Source organism: Crocodylus siamensis, chromosome 4, assembly GCF_052110815.1.
Source record: "Crocodylus siamensis isolate JL-2025a chromosome 4, ASM5211081v1, whole genome shotgun sequence".
Classification (NCBI taxonomy): Eukaryota; Metazoa; Chordata; order Crocodylia; family Crocodylidae; genus Crocodylus; species Crocodylus siamensis.
Window position 1 is genome coordinate 3,501,427 of NC_143398.1, and position 23,545 is coordinate 3,524,971.

Here is a 23,545-nt window from a genome sequence, read left to right on the forward strand (position 1 = left end):
TTACAAGTCAAATGGGTCCCCACCTCCATTCAAATTTTTTTAGGGGTCTGCAAATGAAAAAAGGTTGAAAACCACTCTCTAAGGTCTTCTTGTCTCCTAGATGGCAGTTTGGGCAGCAGCAACCATGAGATGATTGAGTTGAGGATCATGAGGAAAGAAAGGATGGAGAACAGCAGAGTAAGGACCCTGGACTTCAGAAAAGCAGCCTGGGCCGGGATGATGTAGTTGGGGCTGGTCCTACTTGGAGCAGGGGGTTGGACTAGATGTGGCCTCCTGAGGTCCCTTCACACACTCATTTTCTATGATTCTAGTGTCCTGATTTCTACACGCTGCTTTCCTATCAGAAGGCTCACTACAGCTTTCAGAAACAAAGTATAAATCCCTCCAGCTCAGTGTTAAGTTTACCAATGCCCATCCCTCCTACCTCATTTTTGCAAAATCAAATTCCTGTTTTTCACAGGGGCAGGGGGAGGCATCCAGATAGTTTTGGCCTATGCAACGTTTTGTGTTGCAGCTGTTTTTAATCCTTGTGTGCCTTGCAAGCTAGATGTGCTGAAAAGGCTCAGTGTTGTTTTATAGCCTGTCTGTCCAGTTAGCTAGCCCTGCAACTGTGAGACAGGCAGCCGCTTGCAATGGTGTGTTTGGCATTTGCTGCAGTGGCAAGACAGCACAGTCAGTGGTTTGCATCTAGGAGCAGGTGCCCTGCCTACCTGAGTTGTAATCCTGGCGCTGCTCCTGGCTTAGTAGCTTTGCCTGGGGGAAATCACTTGTTTTCTCAGTGTCAGTGGCCCTGTTTTTACCAAAAGAGAAAAGCCTGTACCTACCTCACTGAGGCTTGGAAAATGAATTGGCTAGTATTTGTCAGCTCTTTGAAGAGCGGTAGTGCCAAATGTTGTTGTGCACAGCATGCACATTAACTCATTGCTGAAATAAAATGAGGTCAGTAATATCATTATTTAAGGAGGTTGACATTCTCATTCTGTTTCATAACTGTAGTGGGAGGGGGTCAGATTTTTTCTTAAAAAAGAGGTACATTGTTAGCTTATAATAAGTATTTTGGGTGTGATGGAGGGGATAATTAAGTGGATAGAAAGGGATTTGCTCTTGTTTGAGAAATGTTCTCTAGTCCCACATTCGCTGCTTAAAAAGAAAGTCTGGCAGTGACAGTAGGGTACTTGTCAGGATTTCAGAGCAGTCCTACATTTTGGGGAAGTTCAGACCCAAATCTGGACACAGCTGCTTGAGACCGGTTTTGATCTGCAGTCTCATCTTGCTCATTAGATAAAACTGCTTGGCAGCTGGGAGGAGGAAGAGAGGGGTTCATACTGTTCTGCTTAAAACCAGATGGTGCCATTGACAGCTGCAGTATGAACTGTGGGTCTGATCCTGGTTTTTAAAGTTCTGGCTAAAATGGTTTCCAGGTAAATTAGGATGAAATTTAGGAGACAAGCTCAATTGCACATGCTGGTGAGATCTTCTCAAAATGTATGTATCTAGGGGAGCCGCTCCTCAATTCTGTCACGTTGCACAGGAAAGCAGTTGGGCAGTATACTGCCTGTCACCTCATGGGGGTCAAATCAAGACTCCTGCATATATAAGAGCCGCGTTACTACCTTGCTTTTTAAGGCTGTGTTACAAACATGACTTTCACCCAAGGACTAGCCCCCAGATATGTGTTTTTTTTAAAACACTGCACAGATTAGCTCTGTTTTCAAGCGTATAATCCTGCTTTAACTAGTTAATCCTTCTGGAGTTCTGGATCAGAGGACTTGATGTTATATAACTTGCTTTTCTTTTATTAAGGCAGGCTTTCAGCTCTTCAAGAGGCACCTTGGACTCTGCTCAAAAGTCCACTCCTAGAATGTGTTGCCATCGGTGTGCTGTTTGCAGGGTCAGACTTGCCTTTTGTACCCCCGCTGAGGACAGACCTTCAAGAAATTTCAGCAATGCATAATTCTTAGTAAGCAGATTAGACCTAAGCGAGGTCTTGGGGAGCCTGGCATGCAGACAGTGGCAGCACTAAGCTTTTTCACTTAGGAGCATTCAGGTATCTCAAGAAGGCTAGAAGAGTCACTGACTGGTTTGGTGGGATCTACTTGAAAGACGAACCGCTGGCCATACTGTAGGAAGTCCCTGCAGTCGAATTCCTCCATAAGAAATAAAAGACCCAGAAATTACCATGTACTGGGCCAGACTGGAGGTTTGTCAAGTCCTGTCTTACACCATGGCAGAGAGGAGATGCCAAGGGGGAGGGTGAACAGGGCACATGCAGGCTATTCTGTTCCCTGCTTCTCTCCCATTTACAGCTTGCAAAATTCAGACATCTCATTTCTAATGAAAGGCCTGAGGAACTCTGCAAAGAGGAGTTGCCTACATGTAATTTTAGCTCTTGGCATGGGTTATCAGTACAGATCCCCACTGTCAGGATGCACCTACAGCTGTGCTGCCCCTGGAAAGCCCCAAGTCCCAGGAGAGATGTCCATTAAGGGAGGGTAGAGACCATGTAGTCATAGAGTAGGGTGGAGGGTTGAGAGATCTCTGCTGATCTACTCTAATAACTCAGGTTTCAGTCATTCTTCCTTTTCCTCTTTCTTTGATCATTTCCCTTTTCCATGTCCTTTGGGACATTGAGAGGTAGAGATTGAGATATGTTGAGGTGGTCACCCTCGCTTAGAAGAATTTGCTGGGTCAGGTAAGATCTTCTAGTTGAAGGCTTTCTGTGCTTACACTTCTCTGACTTGGAAGAAACATATCACTGTCACCAAAAACAGGAAGCATGGTTAAAACACTCATTGCTAAGATTTGTGGTCTTTGTGAAGCATTAGGCCTCTGTTTAAAAAATCCTCTACGGGTGGGAGATGAAATGGTGGCTGAATTCAAGAGCCTTGTGATCAAGGTTCAATGTTATCATTAAACCTATACTGTTTAACATCTTCATCAATGATGTGGACATTGGAGTCAGAAGCAGACTGGCCAAGTTCGCTGACGACACCAAGCTCTGGGGTAAAGCATCCACACCTGAGGACAGGAGGGTGATCCAGGCAGATCTAGACAGGCTCATGAAATGGGTGGATGAGAACCTAGTGGTTTTCAACACTGAAAAATGCAAGGTTCTCCATCTTGGGAGGAAAAACCTGCAGCATGCATATAGGCTTGGTAGTGCTACGCTGGCTAGCACTACAGATGAAAGGGACGTGGGGGTCATGGTTGACCACAAGATGAACATGAGCCTTCAGTGCGATGCTGCAGCTAGTAAAGCGACCAAAACGCTGGCTTGCATCCAGAGATGCTTCTCAAGCAAATCCCAGGACATCATTCTCCCCTTGTACTCGGCCTTGGGGAGGCCGCAGCTGGAGCACTGCGTCCAGTTTTGGGCTCCACAATTCAAAAGGGATGTGGAGAAGCTTGAGAGAGTGCAGAGAAGAGCCACGCGCATGATCCGAGGTCAGGAAAACAGACCTTACGATGAGAGGCTGAGAGCAATGGGGCTATTCAGCCTAAAAAAGCGCAGGCTCAGGGGTGATCTGGTGGCCATCTGTAAGTTTATTAGGGGTGCTCATCAGGATCTAGGGGAACATCTGCTCACCAGAGCCCCCCCAAGGGATGACGAGATCGAATGGGCACAAACTCCACTGTGACCGATTCAGGCCGGACATAAGAAAGAACTTCTTCACTGTCCGAGCCCCCCAGGTTTGGAATAGACTGCCGCCGGAGGCGGTTCAAGCACCCACTTTGAACGCGTTCAAGACACATTTGGATGTTTATCCTATGACCCCAGCTGACTTCCTGCCCTTGGGGTGGGGGGCTGGACTCAATGATCCTCCAGGGTCCCTTCCAGCCCAAATGTCTATGAAACATGTGCCATGACCTTCATTTTTCTGATAGCCCTTGTAATCAAGGAAATTGGAAAGGCCAAACAGCAACAAGTAATATTGGAGTAATGTTGTAGCCTTCATGGTCCAGGAAATATGTGAGAGGAAAGCCTTTTTCGGGGGGTGATACCTTTTATTGAACTAACTGGGAGATGTTTGAAACAAGCTTTCAAGCACACGTCTGGATCTGGGCCTAGCAATTCAGTATACAAGAATCATCCTTCAGATTTGTCTCATTCCTGTAGCACTTCAGAACTCCACATCTTAAAGCAGGTCTTTCACTCTGGGACATACGTCTGCAAGGACAGAGCACTGCAGCCCTTTCCAGTGGTTATGGCAATGGCTACAGAAACATGAGCCATGCCCCAGGCATCACTAAGCCTTGAGGGAGCACTCCTCCACTGCTTGGCCTTTTATAAAAATATCCCTAACAGCATCCTGCTGCTTTTGGTAGCAGTGGACCCACCTGTCCCACCCAAAACTTATCTTTCTAGTAGCACTTGGTGGTTTGCAGTGCTCATTTCTGAGGTGGCCAACATCTAGAGCTTGTGTTGGAGTCATTTTGCCTGTTTAGCATCTCTGACATCTGAGGTCTGCCTTCTACGCTGTTTTCAAGCACTAGATTCAAAAACCACTAGAGGGGACTAGGTTAGGTAAGGGCTACAGCCTCCAGATTACAACTGACTGAGCCTCCGACTGCGGGAAGCTGTAAGAGGAGTGGTGCAGAGGGCAGGCCCTGCATAAATGCTCTTCCCCCTTGCCATCTGCTCTGTGTCACTGTGAGAGACAGGATACTGGACCTGTGGTCTGATGCAGTATGGCATTTCTTATGTTCGTAAGCTGTGAAGGCACCTATCCACCTTACACGGTTGTTGGACGGTGGAAACAGAGATCACTGGAGATCTGTACCCACTCAAGCAGTAGCATCGTTCTACACAACTGATGTGTTTCCAGGTGCTGAAAACTTGTACAGTTTCTCTTCTAAGTCCAGTGGACCTGCCGCTTGAGATTTTGGAAGGGTTTCAAGTTCTTGAAAGAAGCTGCAGAGACATTTGATCAGGAGAGGAAGCTAAAACGCACGGCTCAGGTTTGTGTTGGTGACGAGCGGTGGTCCTCTCCAGGAGAGAACCGAGAGAGGTCGTTAGCCCCTCTCGTCTGAGGTCTGGCTGCAGCCCGAGAGAGCTCGGCTGCAGTTGGAAGGGCCCGGCAGGACGGTTCCAGTGTTCTGCGTCCAACTGTTTGTTTCTGGCGTGGAAGATGTAGGCAGTGACTTTCATTCGGTCTGTGGTCCCTGAGCGTTGCCTCAACCGGTGATCATAGAGCGAGAGAGCTCGAGAAGTTGGGGTCCTCAAAAGATAAAATGGCGCAAAGGGTCTTCTGAGCGGTTTGCAAGGACATGTCGAGGTTACTGTCAACATCATCCTTTTCCATAACAGGATCTAAACGTGTTGCATGTAAGTTTTTGGCAATTAAGAGCTCCTAGCACAGGAGTCAAATCTGGTCAGCTCTTGAACATCCTTGGATGTTAATCTTCAAGACCAGTGGAGCCTCGTGTTTTCCTTTCCTAACTGGGATGAGAAGGGAGGGATCCCACTGGATCACACACAAACCTCTTCTTAAGGGTAGGATCTGTCTTTGGGAAATCTCCCACCTGCCAGACCTGAAACTGGGCTCCTGGTAGGAGCTACGTACTCGACGATGTTTGCGGGAGGCGGGGCAAGAGGAAGGAGACGATCACTGGTTCAAGCCATTATTTCTGCACTGTGACTTGAATCCTTCCTTAGGCACCAGGTGATTCTGGGCTCCAGGGTCTTGCACCTGAGACATTAAAGACAAGCCAGGAAAGCACCTTCAAGACAAACTGGTTCAGAGTTATAAGCTTTCACAGCCTAGCGAAAGCTTGCGCCTCTCTGAACCCCGGTGCCCTGCCTTCTCCCTGACTGGAGCTAACACAGCTAACCACCTCTCTCTACCTGAGAGATTGTCTGTCTGCAGGGGCAGACCCAGGGAGGGTGCAGCTTCACCCCCTTCTGCTGTATAGCAAAGTGAGTCCTCCTCTCCCTACTCCCGACAACAAGGCTGGGCAGGGACCTGCTGGCTGAGCCTAGCCCCCTGTGCAGTTGCTTCCCAGGGCATCGGGAAAGCTGGGGTGTGGGGGCCAAGCAGGAAATAGGGACCTGCACACTGTTGCCCCTGCCATCTCTGGCCAAGCCTGGCACCTTGCACAGCCGCCCCTGCAGCTAAAGTCCCTGGGCTGGCAGGAACGGGCAGGGAGCTGGAGCCTCTGGAAGCAGGTGCAGAAAGAGAGGGAACCAGTCTGCTTCTGCTGTCCCTGCCTGATGTGGGCATGCGGGGAGCACCAGGGCCCCTCCTGCCCTCTCCCAGCCTGGGGCTGTGGGGAGGGGCTGCACAGGGTGTCGGGTTTGGCTGGGGACAGCAGCAGTGGTAGGAAGTCCCCACTAGCTGTGCCTGCTCCCTGCCTGTCCCCCATCCCCAGGTGCCCCGCACAGAGCTGGGGGCTCCAGCCATACAGCGCCCCCATGGTGGAGCTGGTCCCACTGCTGCCACCCCCTCTCCTTACAGTCTTGGATTTACCAGGCCCCTTGAGTACTAATAAGGAGAATATTTATTTCCCTCTGCATTTTGGCACCACAAACTTTGTCAAAAGGAACTTATCAGGCCATTCAACCCACAAAAGTTTCCAAATCTTGTCAGCTGATAACACTTCCCAATGCTGACTTGCATCTCTTTCATCCAGGAGTGACAGGAAGGAGCACCAACTAGTTCTGACCCCAGATTCATCTCGGGATCTGAAAGCCTTTTTTCCCACTAAGATTAACATGAAGAACACTTTGTGGTCTCTTCATGCCAGAAACAAAACCGTATGGATTTAGCTTGAGTGGAACAGGCCAGTCTGCAGCCTTTGCCCTGTGTTATAAAGGGAGGGTGACAGTCAGAGAGAGGGGATTTAGCATTGCAGAAGGACCTTGCTACTTGAATAATTCCTAACTCTTGTCACAATATATATGGAGTGAAAATCCATTGAGCTTCGAAAGACCAGAGGGAGTTTGAACCTGATGTTTCATTGTAAGGACCCAAGAATAGATAAAGAGCAGTTCCCCACGTGACCTCTCATGGAGTTTCCCCTGTCTCTCGGCACGTAACCCGACAATGCTGAGTTTTCCAGCGGAGTCCGAGCTTCTCTGACAAAACGAAGTGCATCCCAAGAGTGAGGGTCCACTCTGACAATGCTTGAAGGAAGATCAACCAGCTATGAAGGAGAAATGGGATGGGAGGGTTAGGGGGAGGAGGAAAGCTATTTAGATACCAAAAAAAAAAAAAAAAGGTGTATTTGGAAAGAGAAAAATACTTCTGAGAACTGGCAAGAAAGTCAGGGAGACTTTGTTAGAAGGGCTGGGGGTACAGTGAGTTGTTCTCAGTAAGTATATACTGTGTGTCCTAGCTGTCACCACCACAGCTTCCCCCAGCATCTATCTGAGGCCTTCTGCCTCTTATCATCCTCTGATAAAGGCACATGAAGGGGGCCACCAGTTCGCTTGGTGAAACTCATTTATGTTGGTAAAATGAGTTGCTAGAACTGTAACACAGGGAGCCGTGACCTGGTTGCAGTCTTGACTGTAGCTACACTTGAAAACCCACACAGGTGCCCCTTGTACATCTGGCCTGTTGCTTGGGGCTAGCATGTATTTATTCATTTATTATAATTATAAGCTGCCCTCCCAAAAAAGGCTTAGAGCAGCTATGTCCTTTCCCTTAAGCATGGGGTGGTTCCCGAGGCTGGCCACAGCCAACTTAGATGAGTAGGGGCTAGAAGCTTTTAGCGTTAAGCTGCAATTTGACAACTCGCATGAAATAAGGTGGGTCTCAGTCCAGTCCCCACTCTCCGTATTAGCAGTGCACTCACACTAGGAATAGCCCCCGTCATTGGCGGTGATAGAGAGAGCAAGGACTAACTGGGCAGACGAATCTAGAGCACAAGAGCATGGACGGGCCACAAACATGTGTTGCTATAGCAAGGCGAGAGGAGATGAAGGCATGAATGATTGACACTGGTCGTGGTGGATTCAAGCAGAGAAGCAATGTGGCAGAAGGGCTGAAGCAGTGGCAGGTAGGTTTGCGGAAATAAGAGGTGGAAAGAGGGCTAAGGGCACTTCAAGGGAAAGGCTGGTCCTGAGGATATGAACAGTGGAAGGAAAAGTGGGCTGAGGTTGAGGAAGAAGAGAGAAACAAAGGAGTTGGCACCTCAAGGTGCTCTTATTGCCCGGAAGAAGCATGCCTGTGATCTGTTCAGCTGATCACCGCAGAATTGGGAAGCAAACCAATTCTGGTGCATGCTTGTGTCAGTGTTGCATAACCTCAATGTTTTTTACTCTTGAAGGGGGTCACACGTTCTCTTAGTTGCTCCATGGCTGGAACATGCCCCCTCCTATCGCAGAGAATCCGCCTTTTGGAGGTAGTTTATTCTGGCTGTGATGTGTCCTTCTCTCTCTTCAGCTGCCTCGTACACAGACAGCTCCGACGATGAGACCTCCCCCCGGGACAAGCAGCAGAAGAACTCTAAAGGCAGCAGCGATTTCTGTGTGAAAAACATAAAGCAGGCAGAATTTGGGCGCCGAGAGATTGAAATTGCTGAGCAAGGTAAAAAGCAAGGCTCCGCGAGCTCTGTTCTGGGGGCTGGACGTTGCACGGGTACATCCTGCTGAGGTGGTGTCTGCAGAGCTAGGAGCTAGGGATGACTGAGACCGATCGTTCAGGCTTCTGCTGTACGTTACATATATTAGGCAATTCACTGGTGAATTGGAGACTGGCCACACATGCAAAGTAATTATCACACCATAAAAAGAACTTACCAGGTATAAAAAAGCAATCAGCTACAAAGTTTGTGCTCAAAAATGTGTAACAACTCTGTAACTGGTTTCTATCTAGCTTTCATTTGAATTTATAGCAGGGCCCTTAGTGAAAGCTGGTCTTCAGCAGAAAAATCCCTTTTTTTTTTTTTTGACTAAAGGAGGTTTGTTGTAAGAAATGCCTGCTGAGGAAGACTTGGGAGCTTTTGGTCAGAAAACCAAATATTTCAACCAAAAGCTGAAATCATGTGACTTGCTTCTCCTGCCTTGGTGCCTCCTGGGGTAGCAGTTTCCCCATGTTCCCATTCTCTGTCTTCCCGGCTAGACTGTTTCCTGTGAGATGTCGCAACCAGACTTTTGTGATGCAGCTGCTGCTTGCTCCCCGTGAGTGGAGGCTGTGGTGTATATATAATCTAGCAGAGACCCTGGAGAGTGGGGGCACGAAGCACCCAAAGACCTTTCTTATTAGGCATCACGTCAGTATTTGAGTCCAAAATATTTCCCTTTGGTTTTTGTTGCTGGTGTCTTGGTGATTTTTTTGCTGAAAAAATTTCTGTGGAAAATTTCAACATCCTTTCCCTGGGTGAGGGAATGGATTTTATGACCATCTTGATCACTGGTTTTTAACCTTTCTACACTCAAGACACCCCTAAGAAAAAGCCAGCTCTTAATTTTCACTCATTTTTTGACTACGCAAATGTAACAGAGCAAATTCTTCTGTTGCAGACCCCCAGAAAGCCTCCAACAAATCAGAATGTTTTGAACACTGTAAATTCCTGTTTGAAATCTCTGAATTTATCTTGTGAATCGTGTTTACGTACTTAGCAGTGCTTCCACTGCATGGCACCCCCTTGAATGGATCTCAAGGCACCCCAGGGTGCTCTGACACCTTGGGTGAGAATCACTGATGTAGATGTACAAAGGATCTTTAAGCTTAAAGAGGCAAAGGGCAGGGATGACCCCAAATTACTTTACTTTATTACTGCAGAACAGCACAATAGACTAATTGGGTGTGGGGGGCAGTGGGCTCTAGCAGCCAGCACCAAACAGGAAAATATTTCAAATGTCTTGATACCAATGCTTGCTATTGTTTTATATTACTTAAAATGTTCCCCAGCCTCTCCCTGGAAAGACCAGGGTGTCAGTGATGACTTCAGGCACTGTTCTGGTTGGGATGTCCTCCCAAAACAGGAAGAAATGCCATATGACCCAAGTGCCCACTCATTGAGTGACTACTGGATTTTCAGAGGCTCGTGGTTATGAATATTTTTTTCAGACAACTTACAAACACCAGACAATGCTGTAAAAACATCATGATTAGTTCAGACAACTTGTGAAAAGAAGGGGGCTACTTCTAGGGGCTACATTATTATCATGATTAGAGGGTTTATAAATACTGCGGGCTTATCCTTAACTCCTGAAAACAAGTTTGAAAAAACCTCAGCTTCTATTAAAAATAATTTTCACAGCCCCTTCCTTGTTGCAGAGAAAAGCCTGAAAACACAAGCACATCAAACCCAAAACATTCAAGAAGGAAGAGCCTGAACGTATATTTAAGAATTTTTTTTTTCAATGAGTGCCATGATTTTTGAGGCCGGCTTTTAAACATCTGCAGTGGCAATGCCATGCGCACTTGTTATAACGTCTCTTCAGTATTGAGAGGAGGAAGGGAGTGGTGTTGAATGTCATTCCTTGGGCTAACTGTTTGGCTTTTCCATCTCTTCCAGAAATGCCTGCACTTATGGCTTTGCGGAAGCGAGCTCAGGGAGAGAAGCCATTGGCTGGGGCCAAGATCGTGGGCTGCACGCACATTACAGCCCAGACTGCTGTAAGGCTTTATGGACTTCTCTCTTTCAGTTGACATTTCAGCATGTCATTGGGACTGACTCAGTGGCCTGAGGGGCTCCTTCCAGTCTTCTGTTCCTGAATTGTAGACTGACTCCGTTGGTGTACAGAGCATGTGCTCTGGGGATGACAGTGCCTCACTGTGAGGCTCATTCTACCCATTGCCATGCTTCAAGGAAAGGAAACTCTTTAAGATCTTCATGCTTGGCTCTCATTTTGCAAGCAAGGCTAAGTTGGGATGTTTTTTTTCAGGGAGTTTTTGTTTTGCATTTAATTTGAATACTCTGCTTGCTTTTGTAAGTTATTTTTCCTTCTTGTAAGCTGCTGCCTTGAGTCTTGTTTAAGAAGGGCATCCTAGAAATCTAATCAATAGATGGATCAAGATTAGGTGAGTTGGAGGACTGTGAAAGAATTAGCTGCCTGTCACCCATAGGTCAGCTGTTCTAGCCTGCAGTATTACTTACTACTGACTGCTCAGTTACTAGTATGAGATGTGTAGGTGGGGGTCACTACTGGAACCAAGGCACAATGGTTTTCCACAGCAGGATAAATTCCAGCCTAAAGCACAGAAATGGCAGAGAAGCGGGGTTGGAAGGGACCTCCAGAGCTCATTTAGTCCAACCCCCTGCCTGAGGCAGGACCCCCTAGCTGCAGTCCTTGTGTGGGAGGTAAAAGAATAGATAGGGCCATGAAGAATGAACCTCATTCTCTACCCAGACAGGGCAAGGCTGGGTCCTGCTGGAAGATGCTGAAGAGGGATTTTGCCGTTTGGCCATCTGTTCTCAGAAGCAGATAGGATTTGTCTCCAGAGATGTGGATCCAGCCTTTCTCACCAAAACCCCATTTTTAAAACAAAAACAGAATCCCCCCCTTATATAATGGTCTATTCATAACACTTCATCTCTGTATCTGTCTTTCTAACCACCTGAAGACGTGAGCAATGCATGCCTGTCCCTGAGCAACAGCTGTGAGTAATGATGACTTGAAAAAAGCCAACTTCAAAGGCACAGTGAGAGGGCCTTATTTTAATGCATAGAGCAGAGGACTGGGATTCAGGATTCCCGGGTTCTGTTCCAGATTGGGAAGAATGCCTTCTAGTGACTAGAACCAGGGGGTTGGGATTTTTCCAGTGAAATCATTATGAAATTCTTTCATAATCTTACTGAAATGGAGGTCTGTTTGTGTTTCGTATAGCACTGACAACACTACTGGTGCTTAAAGAAATGGCATCGATGTCACTGAAATGCTCCTAATAGCTTCATAGTAGTTAGGGGTCAGAAGGGACCTAAGTAGATCATCTAGTCTGACCCCCCCCCACTGGCCGGAGCACACGCTGGGATCACACGACCCCAGACAGGTGTTCATCCAACCTCTTTAAATAATAAACAGAAAAGCAGTGTGCTCTATTAAAACTGCAGAGGTTGGTACTTTGCTTCCTGTAGAAGTCAATTTGCAGACTTTAAGTTCAGTGCAGTTCATATGATAGGAATATATCACAGCCCTCTTCTGTTCTCTTTGCAGGTACTGATGGAGACTCTTGGTGCCTTGGGTGCTCAGTGCCGGTGGGCTGCTTGCAACATCTATTCAACTCTCAACGAAGTGGCTGCTGCCCTGGCTGAGAGTGGTAAGAGGCTGCCCCCTTTTTTTATGGTGATTTTAGAGAGATTCCCTTTTTCCCTTTACAAGTTGCTGTAAGAGAAGACGGCCAGGCTATCTTTCTCTGTTTTAAAATAGTTGTGCCCTCAGTTTAAAATAAACATGTGAGAGCTTGAAATATCTATGGTGCTTTTCTTTCATCTTGGGTATTCACATGCACATGCCTTTACTGGTAAGTTGTGCGGCTGAAGTGTGCATATTGATTGTTTGGTGGCTCAGAAATCTGGGTTGTACCCTGTTGCTATAGCACTGTGGGCAGGTATTGGCCATTTGGCTTATTTTAAGAAATTACATGATGTTGGGGAGGGGGGCCACAATTTTGTGGAGCTGAGGATGAGAGTAAATCACAGGAATGCTAAATGTTAAAAGGGGATTGGCCTACAACTTTTGCCAAACATTTGTTCAGAAATGGTCCCTGGCTTTTTGTATTTGTGGCTGAGATCTCTAAAGGTGTAGCAATGTCAGCGCTGAGGTTGTCAAACTGGATCACGGGTTGCATAAAACAGCCATGAGACTGCTAGGTTGGACTTGCCATCAGTGATAAGGGACGCACCCTACCAGTGTCCAAGCAATGTCTATAGCATCTCTGCACCACGTCGCCGTAAATGACACCTTCAGGACAGCTGCTTAGAGCTCCACTCACACAGAATACGCTAGGGCAGATTGTGTGCTTGGGCAGAGCAGTCTTACAATCAGCATTTACCTGGAGGGACTCTGAGGCCTCCTCCCAAGTATGTGAGCCCTGCTTTAAAATCAGCCACAAATGAGGATTGGGATGTACTGACTTATTCAAAAGGGAGAATTAAGTTCCTGACCAGTGACTGGAGATCTTTGAAGTACATTATCCACAAACATATTCCTATTCTGCCCCTTTTCACTTCTGTCTCAGATCCAACACAAAATAGGAAACTTGGGAGCAATTAGTGGGCACTGTGAATGTGTATTATACTCTCCAACTAGCTCTTGTTGGAGAGAAAAGTTTTAAGACTTGATTCACAAACCTGGAAAAGATGATGACGGTCATCCCTATCTGGAAGTTGCTTGTCATTGGCATTCACCAGGGATATGGGAAAGCTTAGTTCAAAATGCCTGCCCTAAATCAGGCAGGGGGTTGATTCAAAGTTGTGTGGTGGGAGTTTTGAGGGAATGTACGAACCGCCACATTGTAGGGTACTCTGCGATGAGTACGTCTTATTCCCATCAGTCAGAGCTATTCCCCTCTGTGTCCTGTACTTAATTGTTCATTCCAAACAAGTGCAAATGGTGCTGTCACCCAATGATTAGGCTACTCCCCTGCAAGGTGGGAGGTCCCCATCCTTTTTCCAGTGAAACTGTGGTTTGTTTTTATGAAGTAAAACAGTGCCAGTCGGCAAAATTGAGAGACCCTACCCCAAAATGCCTGCAGCCGGGTGGGTGCAGCACTTTCCAGGCATCTAGGAGAGAAGGTTTCTTCCACATCTTGAGTGAGCATTCCAGTTACCAAGGGAGTGACTTTAGCCTTTTGTTTCCTTTGAATATTTGACAAACACTGAAAAAAATTAGTTTTGGGCCAGGTGTCACGTTCAGTGTTGAACAAAACTATATTTTTTTAAGCTTTCATTTTTTAGGAGGAAAACAGCAGCACGTTTCTTTGTCTGTTCTCTCTGCACTGAATTTTTCCCCTCACCCCCCCAAATTTCTGGCTTGGTAGCCAGCCTGAAAAATCAGTTTGCACTGTTCTTCTCCCCAATTCTTCATTTCGTATAAGAATGATACTTGAGATAATTTTGAAGTACAGATACCTTCTGCATATGCTGTAAAGATTACTGTCCTTAGAAATGAATCAGAGGCCTTTTTGGGGTGATGGGTAGTAAGTAATTCTCTACAACCTTGCATATCTGCTCTGGTGCTGACCCAAGATGGAGTATTTGAAGATTTGCCTGAACAGTAATAAAGAGGTCTCCTGGGGGGGTTTGAAATCACAGCTTCACAGATTTCTGAAAGGCCACATATTTCCTCTTTTGAACTAACTTCTACTGAGACTAATTCCTGCATTGCCTATGGTGAGTCTGTCATACACACACCTCCGTAATTCGAAAAGGGCCTCTCCTAGAGCAGTGTGTATGGTCTGGCTCTCAGTACGAGTGCTCTGACGGTGATAGGAAGCACCGCATAAACCTTGGCCATTCCCACCCTTTGCAATCTAGGGAGCACTTGTCCTCAGCTGACATCTGCATCACTGAACTTTCTCCCTCTCGTTATCAGGATTCCCTGTCTTTGCCTGGAAGGGAGAATCTGAAGATGACTTCTGGTGGTGTATCGATCGCTGTGTCAACGTGGAGGGATGGCAGCCTAATATGGTGGGTCGTTTGGCTGCATCTGAACATTTGGCACATGTAGCAGTCAGAAAGGCTGGTGATAGCTTGACTATAGTTGAGCGAGAGAGAGACGGTGAGCCAGGGGTCCACAGAAGGGTTTGGAGTTATTGCTAGTCCACCCTTGAATTTGCAAGTCTGTTTCTTCAGCAGCAGTTAATGCTCAGCCCTTGCTTGGCACATTTTCAAAGTGCTTTGCAATTAACTTACCCTCCTCCCATCGGAAAAGCTCCCCTCTATCTTATACTTGGTCAGTTCTCTGCACAAGAAACTGGACTCTCAAAGCAATACAGTTAGGTTGGTACCAAGCCCCTGTGTACATATTCTTATGTAATTTTAAGGCTGACTTGCTTCCATTCAAATTAAACCTGGTAAGATGCCTTAAAAGCAAACAGCGGCTCAAAGCAAAAATGGAAGGGTGTGCAAAGCAGAGAAGGAAGGGGGTTGTAGCAGTTTAACTGTGTGAGTTCATGTTCACACTGGCTGCTGTTCCCAGTACAACTTTTCCATTTAGAGCATTTTAGCTTTTGAGGCCAAAACTGGAAACCAGACAATCTTGATACTAAATCCTGCACCCACTGTGTTACTTCTGAAGTACTGCAGCTCCTTGCATTGGTGGTTTGTGAGGTCCCAGCTGAAAGAGAAAATGCAATATTCTGATCTTGGTATTTGGCAAGTATTTCAGCTCTCAAATATCTTGGTGTTTCGGCTCTCAAATGTTTTACTTCCATAACACTTTAAACAGGTCCTGTTTTCTGCAATTCAGAGTCTAAATTTAGGCGGAGAAGAGAAGCCAGGGGATATTGCCATGCATTTGCATCGTTTAAGTTTCCTCATATTAAATCATTTGGGATGTTAATTTTTCGTTTCTTCAAATAGCATATTTGACTTTTGTTTTCTCTGTCACCTTTAAAAGGATTTGTGAATGATCAAAAAATCTGGCCCCAAGCTATATTTCTATATCTAGGAAACTCAGTCAGAGAAATAAGCGGTGTTTGCTGTGGAAATGCTGTCCGACTAGGAGCAACAGCGGTCATCGTTGATGCTATTGGCAAAATGAAAATTCCTCATGAGTCCATCTGCTTACTTTCCTGTGATTGTTTGATGAGGCTTCCTGGGTTTCTGCATCTGTAATGGCCAATGTCTTGTCAGATGGGGCTTTGTGAAGAGGTATAGACCTTCAGAAAGCCAGCCAAGGCAACTGTTCTTGATCTAGCACTTCTCAAGTTGTGATCCTCCAGGCTCCTGTTCCAGGTGATGAACAGAACAGAGCATTTTAGTATCAAGCAATGGGAAAGTGGGCGTTGTGAGTGGCAGGTAGGTTGTGGGCTATTACAGTTACCTGCAGAGCAGAGAAGTTGCAGGATCGCTGCAGGCCTCACCAAACGTGCTCTCTCTCCTGGTCTTCCAGACTTGACTGAAGTCTAGCTTTCCCTGCTGTCAGTGAAATCCTGACACTGCTGGAACCAGTGAGAGCTTATGTCATTGATTCTGGTAGGACCAAGGATTTTGCTTGATGCGTTGATGAAGATTTGGTCTGAGTGCAGTTGGAGTGTGGAGCTCCTAATACCGATCCCAGTCTTGCCAGTGATATCCTGTATGACCTTTGAAATGAGTAATGTGGAGGATAGCACCTTGTGGAAGTGCTTTTTAAGTTGAGCGTGTTATCCAAAGTAGTATATATACCCAGTACAGTATTAGCACAACGTTTTGCTAGCGTGGCATAGCATTTTATTGCCATAAGATGGGCAGTGGTCTCCTTGTAACTGATCTGGCAGTGGGTTGATCTTGCCTCAATAAAGCACACTTCATTTGTACTACTGTAAACGCAGAGAAGGTTTGTGAGCTTGAGTATCCCACCAAATGTCCTTGGGTGGAAGTCGCTGACAGGAGGGAAAAGCTCTGAATGGAATTAAGGGGGCTGGACCCGATGATCTTGCAAGGTCCCTTCCAGCCCTAATGTCTGCGACATATAAGATTCATAATCTTCCTGTGGGGCAAGGAGTGTTTTACCTCCATGTTGCAGAGGAGAAAACAGTGGCACATTAAGAGATGCCTTGCCTGGATCAGCTGAGCAGAACCCAGGAGTCCTGGCTACCGGTTCTGGGCTCGGCCTCCTGGGGAACGTTTCCTGTAAGCCAGGATCCCCGTTGTCAGCTGTGTTATGAGTTATTATAAAACTGGTTTCATACTTCGCATGCAGATGGCTACAGTGCCACCTGTGCTGCTGATTTCATTGTTTCCCTGGAAACAGGCAAATATGAAAGCGAGCACAGGGGAGAGAGGCTAAAAATAGCCAAAATTAGATACGAGTCGGAACGAAGAAGATGAAGTTCGCAAAAAGCAGGATGGTCTGGGACCCAGAGCCCCCTAAGAGACCTTCCTGCAGTTAGCTGCCTCTCCTGTTCACATAGCAGATGCCCTGCTGTGCCCTGAGTAACCATCCTCTCTGCGCCACACCTGAGCTTGAAAGGGCAAACTGCTTTCTTCCCTTTAGCCCTCACATGGAAATAAGGCTGCTCCTATGCCTGCTGCAGCCCCTGGTTTGCAGGGTGGCAGCAATGTGAAGGGTGCTGCCAGTCTGAAATATATATGCCAGGTTTGTGATGGAAAGGGGTCCCAGAGGCTGCAGAGATGGTCACCGGGCAGGGGTTGTGGAGAGGAGCGTTTCCTCTGGAAGGTACCAATGACGTTTCTCATTCCCTGTGAATTTGGCCACCACTCTGTACAGATCAACTCAGGCTGCCCCCAGAGAGAAGCTGCTGTGTTGTTCTGATTATAAATCTACTTTTTTCCCCCTCCAGAAGAGCCATAAAAATTACACTTGATGTATAAGCAGGGTTGCCTTGCATTTGGGCCCCCGAAGTCTTGACTTTGCACCTGCAGGATTTTTCTGCCTGCAATAAAAAGTCAAAGGCAGAATTCTTTTTTTCCAGTAGTTCGTATTTTAGTATTTTTAGTGCATATAACCCTTTGGGACCTGCCTTCAGTTATGTGATTCTCCAAGGGGAAGAGCAGTTCAAGATCTGCACCTGTAGTTATCAACGTATGTGGAGGAGAAGAGAAAAAACCATGTTTTGTCTTTAAAATTTGAACTTGGGATATGTGGGTTCAACTTATAATCAGCACAACATGTACTGGAAATCTCAGTACCTGTGCATGGGCTCCTCCAATCTAGCAAATAGCTCCTGAGTGACTGGAAGCCTTTTTTGAGACGAGGAGCTTGGGGTTTTCATATCATGAGGATAGCAGGCTTGGAGCAGTTGCATGCGACACTCTGGATGGGCAGTCCCCCTGAAACATGGCTGGGTTTGAGCTGTGTGAAAACCAAATGTCTGTATGGTTGGTCCATCCAAGCCATACAGCCTAGTTTCTTATTGAGGCACCGGGCTGTTTCAGAGTAAGAAATGATGCACCCAAGGGCAGGCAAGTGGGAATGACAGCTCTGGGTTAATGAATGGCACTTGACCTTGTGCACGGGAAGCAAAGTGAGGTCAGTCCCTGGGATTAGACTCATAGAGAAGCTGGGCTGGAAGGGACCTCCAGAGATCATCTAGACCTCAACCTTTTCTCTACCAGGACTCCTTTATAAACATCAACGGCCAGTCTCCACCCTGCAAATAGTTTAAGTAGAAAAAAGCCCCCTTGGCTCTGCCAGTGCCCTTCGCTCCCACCCCACAGCCTCCCATCCCCCAGCCCTGCTGGTGCCCCTCACTCCTGACCCCCTGCCTCCCAAAGTTTGGGGCACGGGATGGGTGTCTGGAGGGAGCAGGGGGAGGCATGCACCCCCCAGATGTGTGTGCCCACAGCAGGCACCACCCATGGGCTGAGACAGGGTCATCCCTATCCAAACCGTCCTATATAAATCCATAATCTTACCTCTGTGTAAGAGTACCATCAACCCTGACACAACACAGACATCACGCCTGAACCTGCCACAGGTAAAGCAGGGGAACCACAGCAGCCAACAACCTGCTTCTGTGAAATGTTTTCAATATATGCTCTGGTGCCATGCCCTCTGCTACAGAGGATGGGAAAACCCCCACAGTCCATACCAGTCTGACTGTGGGGTAAAATTCCTTCCTGACCCCAAATATGGTGATTCATAGATCCAGTGATGGAGAGTCCCCAACTTCCCTGGGCCTCTCTATTCTAACAGTGAGGACATTTTTCCAGATATCCAATCTAAACTTTGCTGTAACTTCAAGCCATTAGTCCATGCCCTCCTCTCTGCAGCGAGAAAAGGTGCTTTCCGTCTTCTTTATGGCAGCCCTCCAGATATTTGAGGACTGCTCTCATGTCCCCTCTTAAGTGCCTTTTCGACAAGCTGAACAGGCCCAGCTCCTTCAGCCTCTCCTCATATGATTGATTTTCCAAGCCCGTTATCCTCTTTGTTGCCTGCCTCTGGGTCCTCTCTAGCTTTTCCACATCCTTTTTAAAACGTGGAGCCCAGAATTGCAGACACTGCTCCAGATGAGACCTAACGAGTGCTGAGTAGAGAGGCGCTATCACCTCCCGTGTCTTGCACCTAATGCTTCTGTTGATGCAACCCAAAATCGTATTCGCCTTTTGTGCAGCTGCATCACACTACAGACTCACAGGGCGTGTGTACGTGTGCGCTTTAATGCGCATTAGCTTATTTTAATGCACACTAAACATCACAGAAAACTGTCTGGTTTTGCTAATGTGCATTAAAATAGGCTAATGCACCTTTTTCTAGCACATCACAGTGGTGGTACTAAATTTAATGCGCATTAGCAAAAGCACATTAATGAACGTATAGATGTGCCCATAGTGAGTCTGTGGTCTACCAAGACTCCCAAGTCCTTTTCCATAGCGCTGCCATTCCAGCCAGGTGTCACCTATTTTATATTGGTGTTTTTGATTATTCCTCCTGAGATGTAGCACCTTGCTTTCATCCACATTGAACTTGGTAGCTGTAACCCAACTTCCAGTCAGTTGAGATCCTTCTGAATTGTGCTGCGTAGATGGGGTAAAGGGGAATTAGATGGGTAAGGGAGAAATAGCTGTGAAGTAGACATGAGCAGAGAGTAGGGAATTACTGTTCTAAAAATCATTTGTCTGACAGCTCAATGAGAGACTCAGGATTGTGGGTCACACCTCATGGCAGCACGGCACACAGCTGGGGTGTAGAGTGAAAATCCAAGAAGATGTTGCTCCAGAGGGAGGTGGATTAGGTCTTTGCCAGTGTTTTAGATATAGGAAAAGTCACCGTTTGAAGGAATTATGTGTCTTTACGGCACTTTGCAGAGTGGAAGGAAGGGGGGCGGGTGTGAGAGAGCAATCATGGATGCCCTTCGAAGCTGTCTGAGGCCAGGCATTGAAGTCAGGAAGGGAGCAATAAAATACAGCTCAGCTAACTACCTTCTAGCAATTTGTCATTGATCCCCGCATAACATGAGGAGTGACAGAAAGGCAACCTAGGGCTCATTTTCATCCAGGGTTTACACAAGGAAAAGTCCCACCCATGGTCACGCATGTGAAAACCATTTTGCTGAAGTGGTGACTAGGGAAGACCCTTGTGAGAAACCTGCTGGCAGCAAGTGTAGGAGAGAGGTGCTGGTAAACACACCCCTCTGGCAGGCGTGGCAGGCTTTGCATTTTATGCATCTGAGCAGGTGCTCTGGAGCTGCAGGGTCATCTTACCTTTGCACCCCCGGGGGAAAAGAGCCTTGCTCAACTCGCAGTTCTGCCCTCTTTCCACATTTGGAGATAGGGATGGTGTGTCCCATTTGGACTTCCAGATGGTCAGTGGGTTTAGATACTCCACGTGAAATATGGGTATGTCAAGGTGGGAATCAGGGCAGAAGGGATCTTATGCTTAGGATTTTTGTTGTACTCGTTTCTCCACTCCAATGCATTTTCGATTAAAAGAAGGAGTGAGGTCCACCAGGACAGCACCGGCCTTCTCCCCAGTCCGACAGCTTTCTTCAGTGTCTTGAGTGAGGAGTGACCTGCTCGTCTGAAACCAGCCTGCTCCTTAGGCAGCTGTGGATCAGTTATGGGGTAGACTTGAGCATAAACGAGACCTCCCAGTAGCTTGTGGGGAATGCACAGTGAGGAGATTGGTCAGTAGCTCTTTGGGCTTGTTAGACTTTAGAAACGCGACGCCTGTGGCCTTTTTCCAAATTCAAGGGATCTTGTTGCATTCGACACAGTTGGAGATGAACTCAACGCCAAATGATCGATCATCTCCCCAGTGTTGCAAAGAAATTCAGCATGTATGGCATGAGGCCCTGGTGGTTTGTTGGTTTTTGAAAGCGTAAGCGCTGCCTTCGTTTCCTCGGTACTGAATTATCCAGGAGCTACCGAGTTCCTATCCCTACGTTGCCACCACACGATTTGTTTCCCAGCCTGTAAAATGAGGGTCGTATCTGCCTTGCACGGGAGCTGGAGCTGGAGCTGGAGCTGGGCTGTAAAAGACGTGGAAGAGGAAAAGTACCACAAAATCATTATTCTCATTTTTAAGGCAGCGCTTGCCATACATGGCACATCCCAGCACTAGTGGTAGGATTGGTGGTGGTCCTGGTCCTGCCAAGAGGCAGATGAACAAGGAGAGCTTACGGTTCAGAGGACTTCACCATTTCCAAATCCCTGTGTGAACAGCTCATGCTAGAGGCTTTCTAATGTAGCAAAGGCTTGGCACCGTGGTGGACGCAGGATGGACCTCATCAGGTTATTTCCTGATACTCCGTCATGTGGGCTTTTTGTACAAGCAGCGGGGAGTGTCTTTTGTGTTTGAATGAAGCCGCAATTACCAGTAGAGGGAGCTCGAGGCGTTGTGCTGGGAGAAGCTCACGGGCAGTGGCTGCTGAGTCCTTTCTCAGCAGAGATGATAAACTGGCAGCTGGCGCTTCGAAGCCACCTGAGCAATGGAGGGGCTAGCAGGTAACCTCTCCTGACTCCAAAGAGTCGGCCTTTCCCTGGCATCTGGTAAGTGACTTGCAAAAGAAATCGTCTGCAGTCCCCTGTGGTTGTGTGCTTTGCCTGGGTTAATTAAGTGCCCCCATGTGCTAAACTGAACCAGGCACTTGGCATTTCACCTGCTGATCACTGAAGCCTGATGTCCGTTCCTCCTCAGCTCTGGCCTTGCTCAGGCTCCTAGTCTGATGGGCTAATCCAGCAGGCACTGTCCTGGGGATACCACTACACCTGGGCCTCTCCAAGTGGATGGGGAGGAATTAGGGAGGTAACAGTGCAATTACAATTTGAGACTCCACCCGTACCCCTTGACCATTATTATCCCCTAGCTGAAAAACAAGCAGGAGGGGCCTTGTGAAATCCTAGGTGGTATAAAATGGGAGTAGGATACTGGCCTGCCCGTGCTTTAGGCTGGCCCTGTAGTCCAGGCACAACAACGCTGGCCTTGTCCTCTGTGAAGGATTGCACACTGGGCAGCTCCCTATCTTGAGGTTTAAGCGAAGAAGAGATTTCTGATGAACACAGGCTGGAGCCCCTTATAGCTTGACTGTTGAAACCCAGGTATCCCAGTGATTTCTGTGCTGTATATAAGGTGGGATATTTAGCACATGAGAGGTTATGGTGCATTCTCAGGGTCCGCGTGATGCTGCAGCACATTTGCAGGGCATACTGGGTCTCTGTGACTACTTTGCAAGCTCACTATGTCAGGAAGAAGCACCCTCAGATGCATCCTGCTTCGTATGGGCTTCCTGCTGCACCGGAGCCAGCATAGACTCATTTTTGTGATGCTGCAGGGGGCCTAATTAGTGCTGCTGAGTGACGGTGCTAATTGGCCTGCCCCGCACTGCACAAATGAAGCCTTGTTAGATACCAGTTCAGACAATACCCTGTATAAAGCAGCATGGTACATGGAAGGGCATCAGTGCCTGGCACAGTAAGTCTGAGGTGTAGACATGCCTTGACATAGGAGAGGCTGGTGTGTCGGGCTGTCATCCAGAGTTCTCCACCCATGTCCTTTTGGACGGGCTACACACTGAAGCAATATGGGAGGTGCAAGTAGAAATAGCTTTTGTTGGGGCCAGATTATTTGGCCTGGGGTGACAAAGGAGGGGCACAAATACAGGAATCCCCTGTTTGGGGAAACTCCAGTAGCTCCCAGTAGTCTTTTAGGGAGGTAACAATCTCCATTAGCTCCCACTAGGCTTTTTCTAATTGTCTGTGGGTCTGTAGTCAGCAGACGGCAATGATCACATACAGTACATAACATTTTTAACTTAAAATCCTTGACCCTCTGACAGATGCTGTTGTGTCCCACAGAAATGCTTGAATCAGACTGGTGGGTGTAAGCATATCCAGCTCTACATGCTGGTTTATAAGAGCGTGCATTACGGCTGTATGATGGATTACCATGCTGTGCTACCTTAGGCAAGGTGATTATACCACTCGCCGTATGTTGGTCACTAATGAGGCTCTTTTCCGTCTCTGATTTCTGTCACTTTGTGACTCAGTTATAGTTATCTGCTTGAGTCCTTTTACAAAACACTGAATTTTAGTGGGCACGTTCCTTGGGTATTATGTAGCACCATTTAGTGGCTGTAGCCGAGCAATAAGTGTGCTCTCTGGCAGAAGCTACAACCATCGAGGCACTGACTGTCTGGACTCGGGCTGACCGCTGGTCTCAGTGGTCTAAAGGGGGGATGGTGTACGCACTGAAGGTCTTGGTGTGACATCCGCATAGACCCCTTGCACATACATCATGATCCAGGGGATTGGCAGTTGCCAAAAGATGAAGTTAGTCTATATTCCTCCCCACCTTTTCCCTTGCATCCCACTATGAGTTAAGTCTTCTACTTTGAGGTTTAATATCCTTTGGAAAAGTGTGTCCTTGAGAGGTGTTGTATGGTTCAGGTGATTGGTACCTTTTAAGTCCTAAATTGAAGCTCAGCCTAGGTGAGTTGTGACCGAAGGGGACCGTGTAAAGGATATGGATTGGACTTTGTGAAGCACA

General features: G+C 47.2%; 1 protein-coding gene across 10 annotated transcripts in view; it reads left to right on the forward strand.

Moving 5' to 3' along the window:
- Positions 1–23,545, forward strand: part of AHCYL2 (adenosylhomocysteinase like 2) — a 151,687-nt gene that overhangs the window by 113,453 nt on the left and 14,689 nt on the right. For all 10 annotated transcript variants that reach the window (XM_090041475.1, XM_090041476.1, XM_090041478.1 and 7 more), the window contains 4 exons: positions 8,388–8,531; positions 10,468–10,568; positions 12,107–12,209; positions 14,486–14,580. In XM_090041475.1, the coding sequence (XP_089897601.1) occupies positions 8,388–8,531; positions 10,468–10,568; positions 12,107–12,209; positions 14,486–14,580 (443 nt within the window). The remainder of the gene's footprint in view (positions 1–8,387; positions 8,532–10,467; positions 10,569–12,106; positions 12,210–14,485; positions 14,581–23,545) is intronic.